Source organism: Cervus canadensis, chromosome 2 (genome assembly GCF_019320065.1).
Source record: "Cervus canadensis isolate Bull #8, Minnesota chromosome 2, ASM1932006v1, whole genome shotgun sequence".
Lineage (NCBI taxonomy): Eukaryota > Metazoa > Chordata > Mammalia > Artiodactyla > Cervidae > Cervus > Cervus canadensis.
Window position 1 is genome coordinate 8812620 of NC_057387.1, and position 17858 is coordinate 8830477.

At 50.6% G+C, this 17858-nt stretch overlaps 2 protein-coding genes across 8 annotated transcripts in view; one reads left to right on the forward strand and one right to left on the reverse strand.

Moving 5' to 3' along the window:
- The window catches only part of DCAF8 (DDB1 and CUL4 associated factor 8), a 40033-nt gene extending 34387 nt beyond the window's left edge, over positions 1-5646 (forward strand). For all 7 annotated transcript variants that reach the window (XM_043451880.1, XM_043451892.1, XM_043451862.1 and 4 more), the window contains 4 exons: positions 33-163; positions 3674-3793; positions 4200-4316; positions 4942-5646. In XM_043451880.1, coding sequence (XP_043307815.1) covers positions 33-163; positions 3674-3793; positions 4200-4316; positions 4942-5058 — 485 coding nt within the window. In that variant the 3' untranslated portion in view covers positions 5059-5646. The remainder of the gene's footprint in view (positions 1-32; positions 164-3673; positions 3794-4199; positions 4317-4941) is intronic.
- Positions 5647-7279: 1633 nt separating this feature from the next.
- Positions 7280-17638, reverse strand: PEA15 (proliferation and apoptosis adaptor protein 15). Its single transcript, XM_043451915.1, has 4 exons — positions 17463-17638; positions 10985-11158; positions 9483-9638; positions 7280-9335 (listed from the first exon to the last, which is right to left on the reverse strand). The coding sequence occupies exons 2-4, from the start codon at positions 11154-11156 to the stop codon at positions 9271-9273; spliced, it is 393 nt and encodes a 130-aa protein (XP_043307850.1). The 5' UTR covers positions 11157-11158; positions 17463-17638; the 3' UTR covers positions 7280-9270.
- Positions 17639-17858: the final 220 nt, after the last annotated feature.

Sequence of the window (17858 nt, forward strand, 5' to 3'; positions counted from 1 at the left end):
CATGCGGTTTATTCCCTCATTTATCATTACAGTAAAAGGCGTCAATTTCTATGGCCCCAAGAGTGAGTTTGTGGTGAGCGGTAGTGACTGTGGGCACATCTTCCTCTGGGAGAAATCATCCTGCCAGATCATTCAGTTCATGGAGGGGGACAAGGGAGGCGTGGTGAGTATGGTTTGCTGGGCTGGCTGACTCCCTACTCTCTGCAGTCATTAAGGTAGGTTTTAGCAGGGCCACTGAATTCTTACTTTGACAACATAATACCATGTCTTAGAGGTCTAGCCAGCTAAATAAAAAGACAGTACAGTTTTTTTTTTTATACTATGGGATAGGGATGCTGAGGTTTTAATGAAATTATTTTCCTTTTCCTGTCTTCTGTAACTCTATAGCATGGTTTATTAAGAAGAGAGAGGGATTTTAGGGAAGAATCTCTGGCCCAACTGAGGTATGTTTAGGTGTAGACTTTTCCAAGAACAAAAGCATTAGAGTTAAGGGCACACCATCCTACACAGTGTAGTAAGTAGCTTAGTAGTAATCTTGATGAAATCCTGGATTAGCAGATACAAGCTAGGAGGAGAATTTTTTTTTTCTGACAGTTGAGAAAATCAGGATATAGTCTGTACGCTGATACAAACATACATGATATATATCATATATAGGGAGAGAGAAAATATCCCCCCCCCGCCCAACCACCATTTTTTTTTTTTTGACTGCTATACAACCCATTATCATATCATATCTGCCTGTCCTTTGAGTTCTACAGCAGACTCCATAGAGATAAGACAGAAAAGGAAGCCTGAGGGTCTTGAGTTGGGGAGTGAAAGGTGGTCAGCTCCTAAGATGTATCTAGCTAACCATAATTTTTTTTCCTCCTTTGAGACCTAGAGTCAGGAAGGATTCAGTAACTTTCTATTACAAGGTTTTCAGACAATAAGACAATTGTCCTACAGACAATAAGAAAGAGGCAGTTGGGGCAGCTGCATTGTCCTGACTACTCAAGATAGTCTGGTTAAGAGCATCTCAGGAATAGCTGAGGAGCTATGAGAACCCAGCCATCCCTTGATGAGGTTTATTGAGAGTGGTATTAAAATTTAGAATGATTCGTTGCAGTTGGGTTCCCATTTCTTCTTGTGTGTGTCTTATCCTGGTGCGAGGCTATTTCAGACTTTTCTGGTTTCTGCTAAATGTGGGGGACCTGGAACCAGTATAGATCCAGGGTTTTTATGGCTTGAATATAAATAGAGAAGAGTCTAGAACTTAAAGGTATGTATCACTGTTGCCTGCTTCATTTCCTGCTCTTACGTAGGTCCTCTTCTACCATGTGTAGTGAACAAACCCAAAACACTGGAGTCTTAATGAGAATTCTGTAGTAGGCATGTAGCCATAAGGAAGTCAGAAGAAGCCAGTGAATCTTTTCTTGATCATAAACTATTGTCTTGCATTCTGTTCTAGAGAAATACAGGGCTAACTGCCCTGCCCACAGGCCAGTACTTGTCTTTTGCCCATATCATTCCACAGGCCAGTCTCTTGTCAGCTCAGCCAACGTCAGGGTTTGCTGATTAATCCAGGTGCTCAGATGGGGAGGGTGTTTGCTTTGGATGGGTGGGCCCCGGGCCTGAGTTTTAGTGGTCATGAGAGTGAAGCACTAGAACAGGAGGTATAAAGACTGCACCTTGCAGTGAGATTCCTGCTTTTTTCTTGCCTTTGTGTAAGCTGAATGATCCGTGTGGTCCTCATGTGGCTCCTTCTGACTTTCTGTGCTAACCTCCCAGCAGTGAGGTCACAGCACCAGCCTGAATGCAGAATATATCATAAGGTAGATAGGGATCTTTGAAATTCTCATCCACCTTGCCCAAGTCTCTTGATTTTGTATTTGGCTCAAAATCTAGGTCTTTTATTATTTTCATTCAGGGCCAAGGGTTGGCACAGGACCATCTTTAGTTTCCCAAAAACACTTTGCTCCTTTATCCCATCCTCTGCATCCCCTAACTCAGTCATCTAAGGCCAGAGCTCTTTTCTCTGCTCAGGCATTATTGACAGGATAAGCCCTGACCTTCAGATAGGTCAGGTGAAACGACCAGGTCTTCTGGCCCAGAAGCTCTCTGTCGGCTCCCTCTGCAAGCTCCAACTCAGGTACTATATGTAACTTACTGTCTTGTTCTCTTGTCACTGACTTTGTCCATAAGTCTCAAGTTCCAAGGAATTTCTCTCCTGTGCTTTTTTATTTTACTGCCTTGTCAAGCAAAGCTAGGTCAGAGTTTTAGAAGAGTAGCAAGGGCTTATCTGGAGATGGATGAATGAGTTCAAGTTTGTGTGTGTTAAGTTAACATATCTTGATAATATTTCTGGCAATGGAGTTTTTCTGTTCAGTGCCGTCTCTGCTCCAGGTGGTGGAGCTTCTTCCACACTTCCTAAAGGAGCTCAGATATAAACTTTGCAATGAGCTGATATGTGAAATAAAAGGAGAAAGGAAATGTGGTTTCTGCCTTACTATTACACTCAGACTTAGCGTCAGTCTATTCTGAGAATTTGTTTACTTATAAAATGGAAGACAAATATTAGAAATCTGTATGTCAGTTTTCCATGCTGACCTTGGCTTCCCATCAGCCACTCTTTGCATGTGCAGGCGAGGCAGAGGTTGGTCCATGGAGAACTAAGAGGCTGTTTGCCAAGGGTTGTTTTCTTGGTCTGTATGGCAGCTGCAAGACAGGGTGGGGTGAGGTGAGGTGAGGAGTGGATGGGACCACACCTTCTTCCTTCTAGATACTTTGCTGTCTATTCCTCATCTGACTAAAAGCCTCAAAATCCTTTAGCAGCTAGACTGGGACCAGCTCTTCCGGTGGGGATGGTAACTACCCTACTCTGCCGAGGAAGGCTGATGTTTCCAAGTCAGACAGCAGAGGGCATGGGTGCCTTTGGATAGGAGGCTGCCTAAGCTAGAAGGCCATCTCAGCTTCTGAAATTCCTTCCTCCTGCTCAGTGAATAATATCCGGAGGGTGGTTGAGCTTGAGGTGGTCGGTGCCCCAGGAAACTGCCTTGCTGTACTTTGCTGTCCTACAGCTGAGCCTGTTATGCTTTCATGGCAAGCAGCAGGGTGCCGTCTCCTGGGGTGTGCAGGGGTCTCAAGCAGACATGTGTCTCCACTACCCCCCCAGTGATCAGGCTCAGCCTCTTCCCAGCCCATGCCTTCTTCCAGGTCTAGTGAACAGTGCCAAGTGAATGTAATTGTTCTCTGAGCCTTCTCTAGGGGCTCAGCAGCTGCTGCTGTTTTCTTCATTTTAAAAAATTTATTTGCCACTTGGTAAAAGCCATTGAGATGTTTTTTTCCAGCCTTGGGCGAGTTGGAGCTTTGGAATCTGGAGAGAATGAGGTCATCTGGACCTCATTGCTTTTTTGTGAAGGCAGTGTACGCTTGGCCAGTCACCCGCCCACCCCTAGAGCTATGTCTGGGGATGAGACCACCCCTACCTAAACATAGGAAATGAGAGATAGGCCTGATCTTATACCCAGTCTGTGTCCAGGGCTCTTTAGCCTAGTCTCATGATGGGTGGGCATGTCCTCCCAGCAGCTACCTTAACTTTTTATCAAGGACAGTTATTGGTGCAAAATGAGTAGTGATTTTTAGACTATTCCCATGTACCCCTAAGCCTATGTTTTCCTCTTCTCCTGACCAGGTAAACTGTCTTGAGCCCCACCCTCACCTGCCTGTGCTGGCAACCAGTGGCCTAGACCATGATGTCAAAATCTGGGCGCCCACAGCTGAAACTTCCACTGAACTTACAGGGTTAAAGGATGTAAGTAACTGACTAAGGATTTCTTCTTTCTGCTTATCCACATACTGTTAGGAGTTTTTATTGTTACAGGAAGGAATAATTTGCTGTACAATTTTTTAAAGGCGTTGCTCTAACACCATCCCCCATATTCCTGTCATTGCCTCTCTAGGAATAGTCCCAGTCCAGGAGTCCATACACAGCTTTGAAATACCTCTAGTTATTGGTCGAGTGGGGATAGGGACATCTTTTGGAAGAATCATCCACCTTCTCATTGGATGAACCTAGAGCATCCTTTCTTAATCTAATCTAACTCACTCCAGCGTAATAGTTTCTAAGGGAAGATTTTACTGGGCTAGAACACCAGCCTTTTTTGATCAAGTCTAGGGTTTATAGTCATCACCCAATCCCCTTACCCTCTTGGTTCCAGGTGATTAAGAAGAACAAGCGGGAACGGGATGAAGATAGCTTGCACCACACTGACCTGTTTGATAGCCACATGCTCTGGTTCCTCATGCACCACCTGAGACAGAGACGCCATCACCGGGTAAGCGGGGGTGGGACGTGAGCTCCCAAGGGCAGTGACCCTCTCAAGAGGGTGAAACATTCCAGTGCATACTTCTCATTGCTTTAGGAGGAAACAGGTGAAGTTGGTTGGGTTTCCTATCCATTATTCCCCATCCCCATCAGAAGCTTCATGTAGCCTTGGACAAGCCACTAGTGGAGACAGATGGCGTCTGCTTTGTGTTCTCCATCACTGTGCATGCACCAGGTTGTCTTCAAAAAGGCAATCAGATGAGGGTAGGGAAGGAGTTGAGAAGAAATAATAATTCTCAGGCTGTGTTCTGTTTTTTTCTCTCATGCCAGAAGAGACCCTAGGGTAGGGTTTAGCAAACTGGCAGTTTTGGCAAGTGCCTGTTTTTTGTAAATAAAGTATCGTTAGAATATAGCCACACCCATTCATTTATGCATTGTCTGGCTGCTTTCATGCTGCAACATGAAAGCAGAGTTGAAAAGTTGTGACAGAGATAAGGCCCATGAGTCTAAAATATTTACCATCTGGCCCTTTAAATTCTGCTGACCCTGGCCTAGAGCATATAAATTGTAACTAAGACCTAACACGCTTGACCTTGTTCCAAGGAAATTACTAATAAGCCTTTCCCATCCTACAGCGCTGGCGAGAACCTGGGGTTGGGGCCACAGACGCCGACTCTGATGAGTCTCCCAGCTCCTCAGACACATCGGACGAGGAGGAGGGTCCTGACCGGGTGCAGTGCATGCCATCCTGAGGCCTCATACCCAGGAGGGGTGGGCTGGGGCTGCCAACCCGATCCTGCCTGGGCAGCCCTTTCCTGTGCCAGGCCCTAACATTCAGCAGAAACGCACTTTGGACTTTTTTGCTTTAGATTTAAAAAAAAAAAAAAAAAAAAGACATCCCAGGAGGACAAGCCAGAGGGGAGCAAACCTACAGAGAGCATCTGGGAGTGGGAGTTGGGCCCTGGAATGGGGCTCCACGGAGAGGCGCATAGACTCAGCAGAAGTGGCTTCTCCCCAAACCCTTTTTGGGGGGAAGGGAGAGCCTATTTTATTAACTGGTTTGGGGTAGGGAATGGGGTTTCCTTTTCTTTGGTCTCCCTTGTTTCTTGGGTGGCGGGTGGGGGGATAACTGGCTGTTCAGTACCAAGGGGCCAGGCTGGGGGTGGTAGAAATGCCACACTCTCTTTGGTTTAGGTTTTTGACTTTATTTTCTTTATTTTTTAAAAGCCTATGACAGTTGCATTGTTTTTTCTCTGCCCGCCTGACCCCCCGCCCCTGAGCAACCCCATCCCAGGATCCTGTTTTTCTGGGAAGTCTTTTTAATAAGAGTCCCTAACCATCCTACACTCTTCACCTTCCTTTCCACCCCATTCATTCTCTGAACTTGTCACAGTGTTTTGCACTTGATTATGTATCCTTCACTTTCTTCTTTATCTCATCATCCCCTCAGTAGGTCTGGTGAGGGAGGTCGGGGGGAGGTGGGAGGAGGGCAGAAGTGGAAGCATAGGAAGGATGTTACCTCTTCTCTGACTTTAAACAAAGTTGTGTGGTGGCAGCAATCTCCCTGTCCCTATCACTGTTAGAGGCCTAATTTTATATCTATAAATATATTAAAAAGCAACTCAAAATTGGGTGTATCACGTTAAAATTATTGTCAGAGTTTAATTACCTATATATTCTCTATGACTGCAATAAAGGGACTTACAGGAGAGAGTGAATGAGGGTAATGATGTGGAGGTGTCACCTGGGGTCAGCCTACCCTCTGTGCATGGCCATTGGAGATTGGGGCTTAACTCTTTAGGTTTTAGGAGGCTCAGGAATGGAAGTACCCTGAATTCTGCCCTTCCGTGCTTTCCCACCATGGTTTCAGGGTTGAGGAAACCCCTTTCAGCTTTTTGCCCCAGATATCCTACCTCTCCTTAAGTCTTGTAAGGGTTCCTAGGATGGCCCTTCTAGCCAGAGACTGGCTTATCTTAAAAACTTGACTGAACTATGACTTCAGTAAGGGTCCTGCCACTGCAGACCATTTTTCCTAGTACCGTGTGTGATAGAAGACACACTCACTCTAACCTTTATCTGCTTGATTCTTTAAGCTATCCAGCTTCACACCAGCTCCCTTCCTAATGGAAGAATATAGGGAAAGACCTCCTGGGTTTGACTTTCTACATTGTCCACCTTTCCATATCTTGGGATTGAAGGACAAGTCATTAATCTAAGGATTGATTAAGGTGCCTGGGGCTCAGACACCTATTGTGTCAGTAGTCAATAAACAGGAAAGTCCCAGTTGAATTCTTGCCCTTAAATGCTTTTGCTGCTATTTCTTTGTCCCCAGCTAGGAATTCTGCATCCTGGGACAGTCAGATTCCACTAGAACAGGCCAGGAAGGAAGGGGAGAGTGAAAGGATGGGATTCCCAGATACTCCTTCCTCCTGTCCCTTTTCCTAGCAGCTCTCAGACCAGGTGTTGGCCGCTGCACTTCTTCCAGAGGTAGGGAATGTGTGGTGCCTGTGAGCGGTCTGTGTTCTTACTGCTGGTAGGGTGACGGAGTGGGCTGAAACCATGCACTCTGGAATTTGTTGTGTATTTTCTCTCAGTAAAGCTTTTTTTTTTTGTTTTTCCTGACTGCTGCTCTGTGTGTGATATGTGAGCCATTCACTTGTGGTGGGCTGTTTTTGCTCCTTTCAGTGTGGTGCCTGACCTTAGTCTTACTACAGTTTTAGGAAGTCCAGCTTGGTATATCCGTGTTTCCAGCAGTTGGGCTCCAGCTGGAGACTGTATAAGTGGAATACACCTCACAGTTCAGTGATACTTAGAAGATGAGGGAAGGGAGAGATACTACTTAGGGGTATTTTCCTGATCTCTGTTCCAGGCTGCAGTTAAGGATTTGGGGGTAACTTTTGCTCTCCCTCCCTTCCCAGTCATCCAAAGCCTCCAAAATCTTGGTCATTCACAGAAATTCTAAAATCAGTTAGGTACAGTACAATCAATCACCTTTATTCCAGGGTTAGAACAAGGCCGTGCACACTGCAGACAGAGGAGCACAGAATGGGGCGATCTCACAGCAGTATTGGGATGGGAGGGCGGGTTAGTCTTTTTAGATTATTTTGCCTTACAGAGACATTTACTACACTCTGCTGAAAATGAACCCTGTCTCCCTTCTCTCATCTCATCCTCTCCTCTCTTCAAAGGAAGCCTCGCTTTGAAGAGCCTCTTTATTCCCTATTTCTCTCTCTCTCTCTCTCTCTCTTTCTCAGACTCCATCTCACATAACATATCCTGGCTTGGAAGGACAATTCATGCTCATTTTCCACCTCCTAATTTTACCAGCATCTCTCTCTCCTTGAGGGAGAAAGCCAGACAGGGCTGGGGAAACTTGGGAAGGTCCTTTAAGGCAAAACCGTGGAGTACTCGAGGTGTATGTTTTAAGGCAGGTGTCCGCAGCAGTGGCCAGAGGAGACGGGCTGGGCTGGGCTGGGCTAGGCTAGTAGAGGGTGCTCTCCAGCCAGTCTGGCTTCTTCCCTCTTCCAACAGCCAGCCCTTCCCTCCCACTGAAGTTTTGCTCCCAACATCCTAAAAGCTCCCCACCTCACTTAAACTCTCTAAATAGTCTCTTGAGATTGCATGTGAAATTAAAGTTTAAAAAAGTGTTCTTTTTCGACTATATAGCAATTTGACTCTGCCACTCCCTTCACTGTGGCATTCTCCTTCCACCCCCGCCCGGGCCTTGACAATAAGTTAATGCTAGACACCACAAAAAAGGGTACACATGGCAGTGCGGGTTTAATATACATATATGTAGAATATATGTACACACAGTTAGCACGGTCAGGGTGGGGAGGGCTGACTCGGGACAGGCAGGAGGCTGCGGTCACTGTACTCTAGTGATTTGGCTAGGAGGTGTTCACAAGCCCAAGGTGCCAGGATATTGAGGGAGAGGGGTTACCAAGCCCCCTCCTGGACTGAATTGGGGATCAGTGCAACAGAAACACTGTAGTTAGCTTCTTCCCTTCTTTCTATCTTGGGGTAGGGGCTTCTAGACCACGGAGAGAGGGAACGTTGCCTGCAATAACCACATTGGGACTCTGTAGGTGGAAACAGGACTGGAATTAAAACCTAAGGATTTCTATTCTAGGAACTCCCAAGGTTAGTATGTGCAACAGTCTGAGTAGGAATAAAGGAGTAGAAAAGGGGACTCCTCTCTGCCTTCATCCCCTCAGGCTCAGTGGTGGGGGCATGTTCCCAGCATAGTCTCTCCAGAGGTGGGGGATGGGGGTGGAATTCAGTGCTGGGTTATCCATGGGGTTTGAACTTTGGAGCCAGGGAAGGATCCAGTGATCTCTGGCTCATACCCACCCTAGGCCTATGAAAGGGGAGCAAAAGGGGACCTGCTGGTGCCCAGGCCCTCTAACCTGAGGAACAGTTGGAAACAGGACTCCTCAGCCAGTCCAGCATTGGGGTACAAACACAAACTCTGGCTTCTCTTTGCCCCTTCCAGGTGGGGGTTGGGTGGCCTCTTCATTTTCCCTCTCACTGCTTTTCGTTAGATTCACCCCACTCTCCCATGCCTCACTCCCGCCTCGCCTCCTCAACGTCGGAAAACACAGGTCCTTTCTGCTCCCACAGTTCTGGGAGGTAGGGGAAGAGTGGAGGAAAGGGAAGTAAGAGAATGTGTCTATTTCTATTTGCATAGAAATAGCCCCCAACTCCCCCTAGAGTGGGGAAACAGCCCCACCCCCAGCCCCAGCCCCTGACCCCCATCCCCTCACAAGGAGGAGGAACTAGATGAGCTAGACATATAGACAGACAGCCAGAGCGTGCGCACACGCACACACACGCGCACAGTAAGGGGGTTAGGACCAGGTTAGTAAGTGGGTAGATGGGGGAGGGCTGCCCTTGCCCCTCCCCTGGAGGATGGGGAAAGAGTAGTCTGATGAAGGTCCAACCTTCCTCTTCCTCTCCCTTGCTCAGGCTTTCTTCGGTGGAGGAGCCAATTTGATGATCTCTTCCTCAGAGGGCTGCCGGATAATGTCTGAGGGCAAAAAGGGACATGTCCAGGGACAGAAGTCATGGGAGACAGCAGGTAGGCTAACAGAGCCTCTGTTCTCCCAAAATTCAAGTATTCCACAGATACTCCATGGGAGGGGCAAAGGTGCACATTAAAGGCATGGCCTCTTACCTTTGTACTTCTTGGCACTGGGGATACGGGTTAGCTTGGTGTCCAGCTCATCTTCCTCAGAGATCTTCAGAACACGGGTTCTATAGTCAACCACCATAGTGAGGAGGTCAGGACGGCGGGAGATCTCAAAGATGTGCTCGATATAAGAGAGGTTGTCTAGAGGAAGGCAGGAGACTGAGGGTCAGAGCTAGACTGTAGCTGTCAGCTTCCCCTACAGTACTGGACTGGGCTTCAAGAACAGAGACTGAGTGCTCCCACCGGAGGAGTGAGGCCTCCCCCTGGAAGACGAGGGGTGACTAAGCCAGGGAAAGAAAGCCAGGGCGAAAAACAGTACAGAGGACTATTCCCAGGAAGGGCAGATCAGTTAAGTTTCAAGATTACAGATTTAGAATGTGAGATTTAGGTGAAATGCCAGGTTCCACATGGGAGGGGAGGGGAGCAGAGAAAATGAATTGGCCTTCCAAATACCCATCATCCACCCTGTCCCTCTTCCACTTTTCCTCCAAGTAAGCATCAGAATGGGGGCTTCCCTGGTGGCTGGCTCAGTGGTAAACAATCTGCCTGCCAATGCAGGAGACTCGGGTTCGATCCCTGGACTTGGAAGATCCCCGGAGAAGGAAATGGCAACCCCCTGCAGTATTCTTGCCTGGGAAATCCCATGGACAGAGGACATGACTTAGTGACAAAACCACAACATGCATCAGAATTTCCTCACAGCACATGTGGGACTGAAAGGGTGGGATCTGAGACAACCTGGGAGAGATCCTGAGCCTCGTGAGAAGGGTAATTGTGAACAAGAAGGTTCGGACCAGAGGGATGTCTATGAGCTGGCCAGTTCTAGGAGACTGCCGATGCCTCTTGCCTGGGTCCCCCCCTCTACTGCAGTAGTCTCCTGAGTGCAGCATGTCCGCCTTCAGCCTCCCTATGTTCCACGCTACAGGTTAATCTCTCTGAAAGGGCCCTCAGGTTATTCACCTCACCTATCAAATGCTGCATCGCTCAAGGCCCGCCAGAGCACAGTCTCAACTTACCTTTCCAGCCACTTCTAAACATACTGTGTCCCTCTGCCTAGCATGTCTTCCTTTGGATCCTACCTTTGAAATCCCTCTTGCCCTTCAGGACCATCTTAAACACCAGTTCCTCCCCAAAGCCCTTTCCAGAGCAGTGGTCTCTCAAAGTAGACAAGAAAATGATAGAACTTGTGGTTTTAAATTCTTACCACTTTTAACTTCTACTTTAATGTTCTATCATATATGTGATAACAGCACAGCACAGTAGGATCTGAGTAACCTCTTCTACTGAATTAATATTTTTACTAACAGCGGAACCATGAAGAATGTAAAGACCACTGCCCTAGAGCCAGCCTCCTCTCCTAGAGCATTCCTCGTATCCTGCCTTGTCAGAGAGGCGTGCACTTTGTGCATGAGGTCTAATTTCTGCTTGCTGCATGAACTGAGCCACATGAGGGGCTGGCGGCAAGATGCCTGTGTCCCCTCCCCCACCTTTGTCCAGCTTGTTGTGGCTCTCCAGGAAGCTAAACCAGGCGCTGCCAGTAGTGATCTCCTCACTCTTCTCGCTGGGGATGTCCTCCTTGCAGGCTGACTTGAGCTGCTCCAGATCTTCAAGGGTAATGTTGTTGGTCAGGTCCTGGAGGAGGGTCCCGTACTCGGCCATGACTGGAGTTGGGGGAACAAGGAGACAGGACGCTGAACTTGCGCTTCAGGATCTGGTTCACTCACTGGCACTGCCCACTTCCTCAGCCCTGCCAGGAATGTGCCCAGAACCCAGGCTGGGGAGGCCAGGGCTGGAGGGAGAAAAGGACGACCCAAGGGAGATAGGAGCAGACAGGAAGTAACTGGAAAGCTAGGGACCAAGCTCGAGGCTGGAGTGAAAAATCACACCTCCTTCTCCCACCATCTTTTTTCTTCCTTTTCCTCCCTGTAACAGTAACCCTGGCAACCGCTCCCTGACTGAGGAGGCGGTTACCATAGCAACCTGCTCCTGACTTTCTCACCCAGATCGCCCCACCCACCTGCAACCCCTCCCCCTGTCAAAAAACAAAACAAAACACTCCAAAACAACTACCAGGGAATGGCTTGCTGTGGGAGTAAGAAGCTAAAAAGAAGGGGCTGGCGGGGGCTCGTATTCTAGCTCCCATTCTTTTCCAGAAGCAAATGGGGTCCCTCAGTTCAACTCCCCACTACACCACTAGTGACTCATTTTTGGATAGATGCCTAGCTGCCTGGTCTAATGGTCCCCGGGCCCCTCCATGCTCAGCCCTGCATTCAGTCATTAGGTCTCGGGGTGGGGGTGGGGAGGGTAAAGCAGGGGGCTACAGCCCCACCTTTGTGGAGCCCATTTTCTCCCCTGATGGCTGCCAGGCCTCCACACAACCCTCTCTCCTAGCCTTTGTGCTATGCCTGCAGCCCCCGCGCCCAAGAATACCAAGCGGCTGGCTCTGGCCCCCTGCCCAGTTCTCAGGCTGGCTGGGTGGCAGGGGGAAGGGGTTCAGATGCTGCTTTGGGAAAGTCTGGCAGGAAGGGGGCTGCCACTTCTGCTTCCATCAACATCCGGCTGGCACTACCTTCAACATGACCTCCGAAAAGCTGGGAAGGCTGGATCTCATTTAGGCCTTCACCCCATGCCCCTTTCATGATTCTGGGGTGAAAAGGGAGAGGACATCAAAGACCCTCCTTTTCCACTAAGATACGGACTATGGCTAAGACAGAAAGAAAAAAGGTCAGGCCTTAGAATGAACTTTCTGGATTTGACAAAATATACAACTCTAGTGGTAGGTTTTTAAAAAGGGGCTTCCCCCCCCCCCCCGGCCCAGGACTATATTTCTTTTATAATTAGAAAAGTAAAGCATTTACAAAAACAAGTTATGCCATAAACACTCTGTAGCTAGGCCAAGGGGTGGAGCAAGGAGGGAGAAGACCTTGTAGGAAACTGCCCACAAATCTCTCCAACAGTGGGCTAGGAATTGCAGAGAGGGGCTAGTCGACAACACCCCATTTTCCTTATTTCTGTTTATATGAAGGAAAACTGGGGCAGAGAAGCATGGCCACTATATAGTAAGGGGTGTGGACCCAGAAGGCCCCATTCCCAGCCCCCTACTTGGACCAGAACAAACAAGCCTCCCTTGGTGGCAGGCACCATGACACAAACACAATAAGCCAGGCGGCAGAGCCAGCATGACCCCCACAAGAAACAGGCACTTATATGCATGCTCACTTGCACACCCAGGTGCAACCAAACAGAAGGGCCCAGCAGTGGCCCTGCCAGGCTGGGCCAGGAACAATGCTCTCTGACTGTCAGCACCAGGACCGTCTCCGCCTTGAAATCTAGGTCACAGCAGCAGGCTCTGGAGCTCAGCCCCCGCCCCCTCCACTGATAATCCAAGGACAGGATAGGGGGGTATAGAGACAAGGGGAATGATGGGGATAATAATGAAGGGGGGCATGGAAAGAACAGAAAAGAAAAGGGCAGCTTGGGAAGGAGGCCCTCAAGAAGACTGCCCCCATCGAGGAGACTCTGGGACCAAGCCCTCAGCTAGAAAATGGGACAGAATTTAGGATCATGGTGCCCTGCTTTCACATCGAAGAAGAGTTTGTAAATGAGAGATACTGTTCACATCGAAGAAGAGTTTGTAAATGAGAGATACTGTGGGAGGAGGGAGAGAGAGAGAGAGTGTGTGTGTGTGTGTGTGTGTGTAGCTCTGGGAGGGAGGGGGGAGGTGTGTGTGTGTGTAGCTCTGGGAGGGGGAGGGTGTGTGTGTGTTGTGTAGCTCTGGAGGGAGGGGGGAGGTATGTGTGTGTGTAGCTCTGGGAGGGAGGGGTGTGTGTGTGTAGCTCTGGGAGGGAGGGGGAGGGGTGTGTGTGTGTGTAGCTCTGGGAGGGAGGGGGGAGGGGTGTGTGTGTGTGTGTAGCTCTGGGAGGGAGGGGGAGTGTGTGTGTGTGTGTGTGTGTGTGTGTGTGTGTGTAGCTCTGAGAGGGAGGGGGAGGGGTGTGTGTGTGTGTGTGTGTGTGTGTGTGTGTGTAGCTCTGGAAGGGAGGGGGGAGGTGTGTGGGTGTGTGTGTGTGTGTGTGTGTGTGTGTGTGTGTGTGTGTGTGTGTGTGTGCAGCTCCTGGGAGAAGATTTAGGACTCTGAATCAAAAACACAGACTTAGAGGGGAGGTAGGTGGGAAGGGATTCATGTGTATTAAGACACCCACCTGTCAAGCCTGGGGGCGGTGGGTAGGACCTCTCTCTAGCAGAGTGAAACAGATACAAGGAGGCCCCTGAGAGAAACAGGGTGGGAACGTGTGTGCGCGAGCATGGCCCAGGCACAGGGAGGGGGCAGCGCTGCGCTCTGTGGGCGTGTCTGGATGTTCTGGTAACGGATGTGTATGTGCCAGCACTGGATGAGCGGTGCTGAGTGCATGTGGTCCTGTGTGTGTGTGTGTGACTGGCCAGTGTGTGAAAGCAGGCAGATAATCACAAGCTTACATCCAGAGAAAAGAAGAAGGGCAAGAGGGGGCCTACAGTTTGGAGGCAGCAAACGGGCTGGGAGAGGGAGAGACAGGCTGCAAACGAGGACTCCTGCGGCGGCGGGAAGGGGACAGGGCGCGCACAGTCCACAATGAGGCTGCAGCCTGAGCTCAGTGGTTACCATGGAAACCTCAGTTCTGGTCCCCCCAGTTGTCAGGACAATGACACCACTGGATGGGAGGGATGTGGGGAATGGTGAGTGAGAAGAGACAGAAAGGAGAGGGGAAAGGCAGCCTGCTTGCCTGCCTCCCTGGAGACAGTCTGCCCAGGCCTGGGTGTGGCAGCAGGTACAACGGTAGGGAAGTTTGGGGGGAGTTTCCTTACTCGGTTCTCAAGTCTCCCTGGTCAACCATTATTCAGTTGTAGTCTGGCCATGATGGGTGCGGCTTGGCAGAAGCTTGGCTCCTTCACTCTCCATGTTGCTTTTCTCACCCAAGATTCAGAATTCCATAGGGCCTATAGAGAATTCTCCTGTCCCCATAGCTCAGAAAGTCCTCCTGATCTCTGGAACAGGGCAGAGGCTGCCCAGGCAACACCAGGCGGCCTGGGTGGAGGCCATTCTTCGGACAGGATACTCGGGCAGGAACCGGGAACCGGAGCTGAGGCTGCCAGGAAGTCAGTCCCCTTCCCTCCCAGATCATTCTGTGCTCTGCTCACCGCTTCCTCACACCTTCCTTCCTGCCTCCCTCTCCTCCTGAGCTGGCTCCAGGTGGGGCCCTGACAAAAGTCAAACCAACTGAGGATGCTGAGGAAGAGGGGCAAGAGCTAAGGATTATATTCTGAGCTTCTAGGATGGCAGTGGTTGGGAACATGACTGGTGGGTGCTCTGTGGGCACTGGGGACGGAGAGGCAGGCCCTGGGGGCACCTGGAGAAGTCTGGCAAATTGGGGTAAACTTCTGTGGGGGAGGTGGCAGCACCAAAAGAACTTCTATGCATTTGGACATTAATTCATGATTATCCCCACTCCCTAGCATTTGGTTCCAAATCCTCGTCAATTTAAGAAGCCTTAGGATTAGGAGCTGCTACCCCTCCCTCCCTCACATCTGCTGCAGCTGCCTAAGCTGAGGGGAACTGCAAGGACCTGGAGATCCCTGGAGCAGGCAGAAGGGGGCTTGGCACTGTCTGTCTTACAGCCTGGGCTTGAGAGGGTGGTAATCACAGCAAAGCAGAGGGATGGGGCCAGAAAGTGCCGGGTTAAGTTTGATCTGGGCCCCAAATTCAGGCAGTCCTGTAGTCCATCCCTAATTATCCCTTTACAGTCATACACAGCTGACTTCTCCCCTTAGCTTCTATTCAACTTTTTGTGGTGGGCAGGGGATGCATTTATATCTATAAAGTAGGAAGAAGAGGATTCTAAGATTCCAGAGCCAGCCTGGGAATGAGGGGTTGGGGTAGGACACCTGGACCTCCAAATGTTCAGTGCAAGAAGCAAAATGGGTTACCCCTGAGTACAGAGACAATGTTAAGCTTCTAGCCCTGAGTCTAAGAGAAGAAAGACTGGACCCAAGATGAGAGCAAGAGGAGATACCAGGCATTGGATAGAGCAGGGCAGGAGAGAGGGAGTAGGGCTGTGCTATTCTCTAATCATCTGGTTCTCTCTCTTTCTACTTGTATTTCTCTCCCATCTCTATCTCTTCCTCATCTATTACCTCTGTCCCTGGTCTTCAAATGGGCTTTCATCCTATCCTACCTGGTGGTAGCCAAGAATACCTTAGTATTCCTGGGTTCTGTGACTTGGTGTCCTCATTTCAATACACAGAGCTACTGTACTATTATAGCTATACTAGGAAGGAGTGAGTGTCCCTGCTGTAAAGAAAATAAGTTCGCACACAGGTTAGTGATGCCTACCACTGCACAGTGGGTGACGCTGTGTTAAGAGAGTGAGGGGATGGCATGGCAGGGTGTAACTCTGGTCCTATACGTGCATGACAATACATGGACACACGATGGGCACAGGTGTCAGGGAAGTGAGGAAGTAGGCAACCAGGGCAGCCAGCAGCCTAGGGCATCTCTGGCAATTTCCCCAGTGGAGTGTTTAACCACAAAGGGAAGAGCAATTAAAGCTAATCGCTCTGACAGCCTGGAGGCCAGACACATAGGGAAACAAAACATACATATTCAGCATGTTTCCCCTAACTCCCAGTGGTCTCACCTCCATCCTGCTTTCATCCTCCCTAATTTCTGAGCCTCCTTCCCCAGCACTCTCTGCACTCTTCTGACCGTCTATGACTCTCACTTCCTTCCTCTCCCTGTTCCCTGACTGTATCTCTGTCCCTGTGTCCCTCTCTTGTTGTTGTCTGCCTGTCACACACATTCCCCTCATTCTCTCTCTCTGACTTGGGCTCCATCCTTGGCTGACTCATACTCATTTTTTCTTTTTCTCCCTCTCCCTTTCTTCCACCCCCTCCTCCATCCCTTGGCCACTCAGAAGCCCAGAAGCCAGCCACTCCCAGCACCATAAGCTCCAACTGGACCCAGCAAGAGAGGCCACCAGCAGCCCCTACCCTCACTACTCACCCAGTTTCAAAGTACCAGCCTCACTCACCCTCAAGATCCTGTCTCCCTGTCCTGGAATGCGACCAGGATTTTCTACCTTTTTTTCCCTCACTGTTTTTTGAAGAGGGGCAATCCGAAGCCTAGGGCTGGGAGAAAATGCCCAGGAAATCAGGGTGGACTTGGGGATGGTGGCCCCCCCTCAGCTGTCCTGTTAGACTGACATTCTTCCAGGAGACTTGCACGTGGGAGGCAATGGGGACGAGGTGGGGGCTTGGATGCCCAAGTGCAAGGCTGTTTGTGATCTGCTGTGTGCAGCTGATGTGTGTAAGAGTCACATGGGTATGTGTCACCGTGTGTGCCGGAGTGTCTCTTGTAGGTGTGTGTGTGTCCCTGACAGTTTTGACACGGATTATATGAAATTAATAGGTTTTACGTTAGCTATTTCACTCCTCTACACCCCCCAGCTCCAGATTCCTTCCCTCGGGACTAGCCTTCGACAATCCCACCTCTTCCCCAGGTGCAGAGACTGGATGAAGGCACGTGGTACCAGCTGCCGGAGTAGGGGCGGCTGCCGGCGGAGCTGAGGCAGGGCTGGGCAGCGAGACCGCCAGCCGAGGCGAGTCCGAGGCCACAGAAGGGGAGGGAGGGGCGGGAGCCGGCCCAGCCGAGCCGGCTGGGCGGGAAGCAGGCTGCATCCCAATCCCCAGGCCCCGGTCCGACTCCCAAACTGCCGCTCACCGTGGAACGGGCGGCCGGAGCCACGCCGCCTCCAGCACGCACTCCGCGCTCGAGCACACCAACAGAGACGGAGGCCGTGGGGCCTGACACGGAGCGGACCCGCCCGGGGCCCCCACGCTCCGCATCTGTCCCCAGGAGTCCCGGATCGACGCCCCTCCAAGCCCAGACCCCAGATCTGCCCCTCCCCGCGACACGTCCCCTCGCGGCCCTCTCACCGCCTCCGGGGCTGAGCGCTCGGGGAGCGGGCACTCTGGCGTCCCCGGTTCCTGAGCAGCGTCCGGAGCCTCCGCCTCGGCTCCCGCCGCCGCCGCCGCCGCTCCTGCCGCCGCCGCCGCCGCCGCCGCCTCTTCCGCCCGCGGAGCCTGAGCCCGAGCCCGGCGCCGCCTCACCCCACCCGGCAGGCCCGTGATGTCAGAGCCGGGGAGGGGCGGGAGAGGGGGAGGGGAGGCGGGAGGGGGCTGGGGTTCTGGAAGACTCTCGGGATGGGGGCAGAAGTAGGGAGGACTGGACTAGTGATGCTGCCTCTTCCCCTAAACAGCAAAACCCCGTTCTCAGATTTAATTCTTCCCAAAGGAACACACACCTCCTCTTACGACCTTTCCGTGATCACA